This window comes from Puma concolor, chromosome D4, assembly GCF_028749965.1.
Source record: "Puma concolor isolate L17-30 chromosome D4, mPumCon1.1.hap2, whole genome shotgun sequence".
Classification (NCBI taxonomy): domain Eukaryota; kingdom Metazoa; phylum Chordata; class Mammalia; order Carnivora; family Felidae; genus Puma; species Puma concolor.
This window is the reverse complement of record NC_141679.1, coordinates 48,234,090-48,244,497: the sequence shown is the minus strand read 5'-3', so window position 1 is coordinate 48,244,497 and position 10,408 is coordinate 48,234,090. Positions and strand designations below refer to the sequence as shown.

General features: G+C 37.9%; 1 protein-coding gene across 1 annotated transcript; it reads right to left on the bottom strand.

Moving 5' to 3' along the window:
* Positions 1-5,029: 5,029 nt before the first annotated feature.
* Positions 5,030-6,594, bottom strand: ZRSR2 (zinc finger CCCH-type, RNA binding motif and serine/arginine rich 2). The gene has a single exon (XM_086685417.1). The coding sequence runs from the start codon at positions 6,577-6,579 to the stop codon at positions 5,137-5,139; it is 1,443 nt and encodes a 480-aa protein (XP_086541543.1). The 5' UTR covers positions 6,580-6,594; the 3' UTR covers positions 5,030-5,136.
* Between the last annotated feature and the right edge of the window lie 3,814 nt (positions 6,595-10,408).

The following is a 10,408-nucleotide window of genomic DNA, read 5'->3' as shown; positions in this document are numbered from 1 at the left end:
TTATGAATCTAGCCATAATTTTTGGCTATAAAGAACTGGAAGATACGTTATATTTGTGGACATAACTTTAATGTAAGTCTTTTTGGGAAATAATATTTCCATCACTATAATATGATATTATGATATCCTAAATCTTTATTTTAAATTGGAAGATAATCCACTGAACATTTTCATTATTGTCACAGTCAATATGACAATAGTTATCCCACTGAAAAACTCTAATTCTCGTCCAATGTATTTAATGTATTTATGCCAAATGTAGATTTTTTATTAGTATTTCTTTGAAATGTAAACTACTAACTTATAAGTCCAATAACTAGTGTATTCTTCTTTGAAATTCCTGAGACACAATTTTTATACTGCATTTATATTATACCATGGCTCACATTCACTTCTGTTTTATCAGAAACAAGTTTTTTGAATTATATGCTCATATGGTCTATAATGCAGTGACAGTACAATCAAAGAAAAACTACTATTTAACTTTAAGCTTACCATAGGCATTAAATATTCTCTGACAAATCTTATAATGCATGTTGGTGCTGTCATAGAAATATCTAATAACTCATCTTGAGAAATCAATTTGGATTAAAAATGAATACCACGTACACATTTCTTAATTAACCTCTTGATACTTTCAACAATATTTTCACCTTTATGGTATTTTAAATGAAAGCTATATATAGACTTCTACTAAAATAATTTTTACTACAACTTTTTGTTTTATTTTGTCTTATAGTTCATTATAAAATTAACACATAACTATTAACATCTGTAAAACAGAGCAAAACAAAATGAACAAAATACATCCATTATCCCAACATCTAAAGACAGTTCTTATTACCCTTTGGTAATTTTCCTTACTGTCTTTATTCCATAGAATTTTTTTGTTTCTAATTTGACTGTATAAAACTGTGTATCCTGAATTGTGCATTTAACATTATACAATATTTCTTATAGTCATATAAACTATTCATGAATTTCAATTTGAATGACATTGTGAGAATTACATGAGATAAGGCATAGATAAAATCTAGTAGAGCTCATGATACATAGTAACTATATGTCAGAGTATGTCAGCTACCATCTCAACACTATATTTACTATTGTATAATATCCAACCATAAGGCTTTACCGTAATATACACGACCACCTAATTATTAAAAGATATTTAAATTCCTTATATTTTTAGCCTTGTAAATAATTCTGGATTTGACATATTTTATACAAATAGCTGTTCCCACATTTTATATTATTTTCTTAGGACAGATTTCCAGAATGGAATTACTGAATAAAATAGGACACCCATTGTCAATGGCTTTTAATCTACATCACCAAATGTTTTGCAGAGGGTTTTCCCAACTTCTACTCCCTCTAGCAATGTGTAAGGTTGGCCCTCTCACGGCACCCTTACTGATATTCAATATTCTCTTTATTTTTTTTTCATGATACACACTCATCAAAGTTAATCATGTCCCTTACTATATCTGTCTCTAATACCATATCATATTTTTATAATTTTTGATGAATGACATAATTTAAGAGTAACAGAAAAGGCATAATAATAATACAAAGAATTCTCCAATACCCTTTACCAGATTCCCTAAATGTTAGCATTTAGTCACTTTTGGTTCATTCTTTTTTCTTTCTCTCTCTGTCTATATGGATAGAATTATTTTCTGAAATGTGTAAGTTGTATAAATGACACTTACCTTTAAATAATTATTTTTATGTGAGCACAGTACAATTATCAATACCAGTAAATTAACACTGACACAATAATCATGTCTAATCAACAGATTAGACTTTTACCTAAGCATTTGTGCTATCTTAAGATCGGTTTCTTTTTTGTGGTTTTTTTCCTAGACTATAGGTCATCTTAACCTGTTTTTCGCATGGCTAGAAAATGTGTACACTAGACACTGTGGATAACACATTGTGGACACTGAATTTTGTTATCTTCATTTGAGAATATATTTGATTTTATTCTAGCGTAAAAGTTAACTTGGTGGGACTCAAATTCCAAACTGTCTTCTTTATGGTAAGCACCAGCCGAAATCTTTGCTCCCCTATTTAGCTTTTCTGACTTGATATCCACCAGATGCCTAGAGTTTTCCTCATGAATGCCCAGTTCAGGGATTAACTAAAGATTTGAGGAGAGATTATATATAGATTTAGACATATATATAGATTTAGACTCTATACCGTGGAGTACTTTTTTTATGAGATTAACCCCTTTCAATTTTGAGCTACTCAGAGGACTCCAAACTCCACAATCTGACACCACAAGCCAATACTTCTGTATCTCTTTACTCAAGCTGCGGAACACTGTTGGACTAGGAAGGGTCCTCCTAGAAAACTCTATGTAAATGTGGATCTCATTCAGCGCAGTTCTCTTCTTTCAAGGATCAAGTTTCTTTTTTTTTTTTTTTTTTAAGTTTATTTATTTTTTGAGACAAAGAGAGACAGAGCATGAACGAGGGAGGGTCAGAGAGAGAGGGAGACACAGAATCGGAAGCAGGCTCCAGGCTCTGAGCCATCAGCCCAGAGCCCGACGCGGGGCTCGAACTCACGGACCGCGAGATCGTGACCTCAGCCGACTGAGCCACCCAGGCGCCCCAAGGATCAAGTTTCTTTTAACACATTTTCCTGCTTTTAGTTAAATCTTGTGCCGTTGTATTTTTTTTAACTTAATTCACAGTTTACAATTTTTATCTGCAGGATTATTACAATACCAGATCCTTGGCTATTACCAGAACCAGAATTTAATAATTTTTGTAGTTTGTATCAGAATACAACAGATTTAAAGCAATATTTCCCAAAGTGTGTTCTGTGGAACACAAGTAGTTCCCTGATGAACAATCAAGAGGTTGTTATGTGGTCAAATACCTAGGAACCCTGCCTAGTATTTCACCAACTATGCCTCTTAGATATTTATAACTGCGTAAGCATATTAAAGAATAGTCCAAGTCCTCAAGAGCATAAAACTATTAAACTTTAACACGGGTTTCATTGGCTTAATAAATATTTACTAAGTGACATTTTAGTGTGTGTGTTTTTTTTTTTTTTCAGACATATTTCATTATGGGACTCTCTTTTCTTTCTTTTTTTTTTTTTTTCAAAACTATCCCAAAACGTATCCCAAAACTATGTAACACACTTTAAAAATGCTGCCTTAATTGCATGGTCTTCACCTAGAATTTTATTTTTCTCTCCTGGAACCTCATTTCAAAACTTTTCTATTCCAGAAAACTGGTGTGTTACTCCATAAACACATCTCATTTGCTTTTGTTTTTTTTTTTTTTTTTCTACCTGCATGATTTTATTTAGGGCAATTATTTTATCAATGTATTTCCTCCCTAACTAGTAAATTTATATTTCTCAATTATTTTACCATGAAGGTCGATGCAGTTTTACTGCTTTTATTCAAACCAGAATGTCACTACAGACCTAGAACAGTCCATAAAATTTCTCTCAAAGATGTAGCATATATTGGCATGCAGAATAAAAATGACAACAGATTTATGACCTTTGTTGTTTGGTTACCTATTCCTGTGAGCCAAACTACCCCCAAAACTTAGTGTGTAAACAGTAACCATTTTATTTATATCTCACAATTTAGTGGGTCAAAAATTCAGGCAGGATTGGGTTGTCAACTGTTTCTTTTCTACATGGCATCAGCAGAGTTACTCGGGGACATTCAGCGAGCTTCTAGTCTGGTTTAGTAAGTTTTAGATGGCCTCACTCACTTCCCTAGTACCTTGACCAGGATGGCTGAAAGGCTAGGCTCAGCAGGAACCTTCTGTATCTCCTGTAACCCCAGGGCCTCTCCAGGTGATGTCTTCCACTGAGAAGTAGGATGTTTTCCACAGGGGTTCAGGGTTCTGAGAGGGGAGAGTGGAAACTATAATTCCTCTTTAAAAAAAAAAAAGCAAGGCCCAGAAATAGTCAAAGGGTCCCTTCTCTCATATCTTCTACCCTTTGTTAATGTAGTCATTGACCATCCCAGATTCAAAGCAAAGAGAACTAGACCCCACACTTGAGGGATTTCTATGAATTTGTGTTCATCTTTATTTAATCCACCATGCTATTCTCGTGGTAAAAAGCAGTAGACATTTTGCAGAAAGTGATATTAAAGAAAGAGAATTCTGTTCTATTCAAGAATTATATAGAGACAATAAGCTAGTACAAATTGCTAGTGTTAAAATATATAATTGAGGAAATTATCAGAGACACTGCAAACATCAAAAATATACAAGTATATCAGGAACAACTTCATACCAAAACATTTGAATATTTAGACAAAAACGGAAAATTTCTAGAAACATGTAACTTATAAAACTGATTTAGGCAGAAATAGAATCATCTAGATAGTCAACTACTATTGAAGAAATTTAATCCAAATAAAAAATCTTGCCACATTTGAAAACTCCAAGCCCAAATGATACCACTAATGAAGAACTGCAAACATTCAAGGAGTAAATGTTCCAGTCATATACAATCTTCCAAAGAATATATGCATAGAAGTTATATTCCCTAAATTATTTTATGAGCTAGCATAATCTCATATATGATATGTTTATTAGGACTATCAGCCTATAATTGCCTTTTCTTGTGCTGTCCTTCTCAGCATGTCAGCAACTCTAGTTTGTCATTATGTAAATGTGTAAAAAATGTAAAATATAGCTCACATTACACATTCAGTATTAACTTGCATTATCAAAAATTAATTAAACATTAACATGTGTTAATGGATGATGATCAGTCCCTCTCAAGAAAAGAGACATAAATGATTGCATTCCACAGTCTTCTTTTTCTTTTAGATTTTCTGGATATAGCAAGGGGAAAAAAAGCTTTTAATGTTCGTTTTCTGTTTTCCTCTCTTTCTCCCTATCACTACTAAAGACAAATTTGTCATTCATTGCCCCTTTTAGATTCTCTTCCTTCCTTCTTTCTGATGAGAGCCCCTTCTTCTCTGGACCTGTTCTTTTGTAATGCAAAAATACAAGAATGAGAGTGGGAGAGGGAAGAAGGTGAGTCCTTAGCTACAAAGGCTACATTTATTTCTTTAACAAAGAAGTAAGATCCCTCAGAGAAATTACAAGACGTGTAAGGTGTATTTCTTTTTTTTTTTTTTTAAAGAACAAAATTGGATTTGGGACTCCGAGTACTTCTGTCTCTGCTGCCTGACCTCTTCCCGCCAGGACTCCTGGACCCGAAGGAACTCTGGCTGCGGCTGCCGCGGATCCGGCTGCGGTCCCTTTTTCTTCCTCTACTGCGTGAACTGTGCCTCTCGCGACTCTTTGACGTGTGTTTGTGAGACTTCTTCCCCCGGTGACTGCTTTTCCTTTTCCTCTCAGCTTCCCCGCTTCTCTCGTAGGAATGCGATGGACTAGGGCTTCTCTGCCTCCCGGGCCTCCAGTAGTATTCGTCCCGGTGGCCAGTCCTCGCTCTCCTGTCCGAGACATTGCCAAAGGAGGAGCCAGTCCGATCTGGAGACAGGAAGATGTCTCTATTAGCTTCCCAAAACTCATTGTTGGGATTTCGGAACACATGAAGAAAGTTGCAGTGTTTTCCTCTTGGACATTGTTGTATTTCAAATAAGCCACAAATTGCCATTTTCCATCGGGTCACGGGGCAGAATTCGCACCGAAGCTGCCGTCCTGCGTACCATCGTCCGTTAAACAGAGAAAGGGCGGCTTGGCATTCTTCTTCCGATTGATACTGAACGTACACGTTGCCCCTCAGGTGAGGTTCGAAGTTGCAGCTGACCTTGAACTGGATCACTTTCCCCACGCTCCTGAACTCGGGCAGCACGTCATCATAGAAGTCCAGGAATTGCTGGTAGGTTTCCTCTTCACTGTACTCGAGGCTCGCATCGGGGTCATAGTCATCCCGTCTGCACTGCTCCATTCCAAATGTCGTAAACATGCTTTTAATCAGAAGCGTGGGACTCGACGACGGGAAATTGTGTTTACGCAAACACCTGTCTCCAAATCTGCACGCTCCTGTTTTACCGTAGAACGGACAGTTAGCTCGATCTTTTTCCATTACCCTTAAGGCCGTGGGTGGTTCTGGGTTCTGCCATGTGGCACCATTTCCCAACTCGCTTTCAGCCTGCTCCAGCGTCTTCTGCGCAGCTTCCTCCCTTTCTCTCTTCTCCTGGAGCTTCTGCTGCTCCTCCTCTCCTCTGTCCTTTCTCTGCTGCTCTTCCCACTCTTCCTTCAACTTTCTCTCCTGTTCTTCCTGCCGTTTTCTAGCTGCCTCTTCCTTTTCCTTCTTGATTCGGAATTCTTCTTGTGCCTTCTGCTCCCGAAGCAGCCACGCCTCGTGTAATTTTTGCCTCTCGGTCTCCGACAGCATCTCTTCTTCTGGGTGTTGTTCTTCAATAAAAGCAGCCTCCTCCTCCTTCTGGGAGAGCCCCAAGTCTCTCCGTCGAGCGAGTTCCTGCCGCCGTTTCTTTCGTTTCTCCTTCTTCAGGGCGGCCCTGTACTCTTTGTGGCTTGGTTTCTCCGGAAACGGTAACTTCTCGGGCGCCGCCATCTTGCCAGAGCCAGTAACGCGTATTTTAGAGAGCATGGCTTGGGAACACAACTTTGAGCCCCTTTTTTGTTCTACAGGTGCAAGTAAAGATTGAAATTACCTTTGAGTGACCATCGTAGTAGTAACTAACGTGACCGTGTTAGTCTTGGCATGCGTATGACACCCTTCAGAGAATGAGCGATAGAGAGTACTATCAAAGGCATGTTCCATTTTCCGAAAAAAATATGAAAAGAAACAAATTACTCATTCAACCCAGATATCAGCTGGGGATTTCCCGTGCTTTTTACCTGAGCAGGCTTGTCTTGATCTGTTACAAAATATAAAACTCTTACAAAAATTCCAGCAAATTAGTGACGGGCTCAGGTTCTCAGACTCTTCGGCCACCGTGTTTCTTGCCACCGTGTATATTATCTCTATAATGCATAGTTTAATCTGGACGTGAAACTCTACACCCTCACCAGTGTTAAACACACACGCTACTAATAGCGTGGAGGATTAATGACTTTAGTAGATTTTACTGACTTGGAAGAGGAGGAAAGGAAAAGGCTTGTATCTCAGCAATTCAAACAATTTCCTGTGAAATATTAAATCTGAACTAGTTTTAATCATTCTGCCATCTTAGTGTTGTAAGTCCCAGGTTTTTCCGGATCGTCTTGAACCCCTGTCCTCCTTTCTCTTTCCCCGTGTCCCATGTGGAGGACCTTTCCGTCTTCTGACAATGAAAATAATAACAGCTACCATCTATTGAGTATTTCACATATTTCAGGCACTGTGCTATGTGTTTTACAGGTATCACTCAATTTATTCCTCAGAAAAATCCTAGGAACTATTAATATTATCAGCCTTTTTACAGACGAGAAACCAAAAGGTCTAGTAATTTTTCCAAGTTCACACAGCTAATAAGTAGTAGGCTGGAATTTGAACCAATACAATCTGATTCTAGAACTTCTTTAAACCGCTACAGTATATTACCTCCAACTATAATATATGACCTTGGCAACTGCCACACTCTTGCAACAAAATACAATTTATTGCATATGAGCTTTTTACCCAAAAAGTTCCTCACCATGAGAGGAATTCTGAGGCTAATTGCTAAGATGGAAAAATAATTTCTCTCTTTACACTTATACTTTTCAAGCTTGACCCAAAAATTTGGCAGAGAGCAAGGATATTTTTGTTGCCAAACCAATCTGTAGAATCAAAGCATAATGATCTGCTTGGAAAATTAGGAAAAGACAAGAGTTTTGAAAAAGCAGAGGTACAGAGAGGATCCAAAATGATACCTGTACCCTAAAATGAGTTGGGTCCTAGGGGAACTGCTCTGGTTGCAAAGACAGAGCCATAGAGAGCTCCTGGGTGGCTCAGTCAATTAAGCATCTGACTCTTGGTTTTGGCTCAGGTCATGATCTCACAATCAGTTGGTTGTGAAATTGACATCACATCAGGCTTTGTACTGGGAGTGGAGTCTGCTTGGGATTCTCTCTCTCACTCTCCCTCTGCCCCTCCCTCACTTGCTCGTGCTTGCACACTTTCTCTCCCTCTCTCAATCAATCAATAAGATAAAGCCATGTAAATAATGTTGTATCCTACATGTATAGCTTCGGTATTAGTCTGTTAAATGGAGTCAGAATCAGAAAATATAGGAAACAAACATTAATTAGGAATTAGATGAGCTGAATGGTAGAAAAGTATGAATTCATTGTTCAGTATAAAGCCTTATCCTACAGACCAGCTGTGGGGAAGCAACCAGTAATATAAGATTGAAGACAGGGGCGCCTGGGTGGCGCAGTCGGTTAAGCGTCCGACTTCTGCCAGGTCACGATCTCGCGGTCCGTGAGTTCGAGCCCCGCGTCGGGCTCTGGGCTGACGGCTCAGAGCCTGGAGCCTGTTTCTGATTCTGTGTCTCCCTCTCTCTCTGCCCCTCCCCCGTTCATGCTCTGTCTCTCTCTGTCCCAAAAATAAATAAACGTTGAAAAAAAAAAAATAAGATTGAAGACAGAAGTTAGTGCTATTGACTACACAGACACATAGTGGGGGCATTACTAAGGAGATCTGAGAACATTAGCCCCTGAACATGAGAGTCACATGGCATGTGGAGGTACTTGTACCTGCCTGGGTTCTTAAAGAAACAGAACCAATACAAAACCATGATAGATTAGATAGATACATAGATATTGATATAGATTATTTACTGATTTTTATATTGTACACACATATACATACATACAAAGAAATTTTAAGGGATTGCCTTACACATTTCTGGGAGCTGGCTAGTCTGAGATTGGAAATCTGTAGGGCAGACCAGCAGGCTGGAAGCTCAGGCAGGATTTCTATATCATAATCTTGAGACAGAATTCCTTCTTGCCTGGGAAATGTCAGGTTCTGGTCTTAAGCCAGCTGACTGGAGGAAGTCCACTCACATTATCAAGGGCAATCTCCTTTACTTAATGTCAACAACTGTAGATGTTAAGTACATCTACAAAATACCTTCACTGCAACATTAGACTAATATTTAACCAAACAGCCAGGCACCATAGCCTAGCCAAATCAGCACGTAAAATTTTAGCCACCACAGTATTCTTTTGACATGTTTGGTTTCTACATCTGGTTACGAGGGGAAAAATTCATGGATCAACCAGGGGATTTGCCTCGGTTCAAGAAAGACCCAGGACTGAGAGGAGAGAGCAAGACTGGTGTAAGAATATTAGACTTTTCTTTGGAAAGCTAGTGAAAGGGGAGAGGCAACACAGACTAACTCAGATGATCATGACTTTTAAATATTAGGCTAAATAAGAATTACCTGTTTGTTTGGAAATGTGTTTAAAATTCAGATCCCTATGTTTTTGATTCTGTAAATTTGTGCTAGAATCTAACAATCGTCCCAAGTGATACTGATGCAAATTGCAGAAAGATAACACTTGAGGAAGAATTAGAGTTAATAACGATGTTCATCCACAGCTAAAAGAGAAAGTGAATTCCTAAACATAATACAATCTCAGTGAGAATAAGCTTCACCCACTGAAATGATAGAGTGACCAGCTAGACCTGAATCCTATCATCCCACAGAATGAAGATAGCTCCACAAAACAAAAGCAAATGATAGCCTAGATATGCCAAGCAAATTTAATTTCAAAATAGCCATTTTTGAATGTACAAATGGAATCAGAACAAGTCACAATTGAAAGCCAGTTCAGAATATGGCCTGTACCCTACTTCCCATCCCTACGCCTTTCATTTGTTTGTGGTAATAAAATTAGAGCATATCACAGAGAAAAAGAACAAAGTAACTGCAATGCTAAGTGAACAGTTTGTTCTCTACCCAGTTTTCCAAACTGCTGTTTATGAAAAAAACAACTGTATTCTTTTTGCCAAATGAGATGCTCACTAGTTTGAATGACTTACATAGGATATATTAGAATTCAAGCATACCAAAGACAAAGCTTCTGACAGAAGATGAGCTTGAAATAAAATTTTAATTGAATTACTGTTGGTAATAGAGAATGAAAATTGGAGTCAAACTTTCATCTTGTAAGACAAAGCACTATTATTATCATGTGTTTGAAACTGTTCTTGTAGCCATGCAAGGAGAATAAAAACCTCTCCCCCTTTGAACTTGATCTAATTCATAACTGCCATCCAAGGACCTCTAACCAGTTTCATATCATTTAGAATTATGGATTTCTAGAATCTTTGATTTACAAGTGGACCTGATATTAGATCCAAATATCCAAATCCCCTACACTACATATTGGCCAACAGCTTCCAGCATCTCTTTTCTAACAGTGGGAAAGTATTATCTCAGAAGTAATACCCCTGTATACTTAGCAATCTCAGTTTGAAAGTTTCTCCCTCCTGGGTGGCTCAG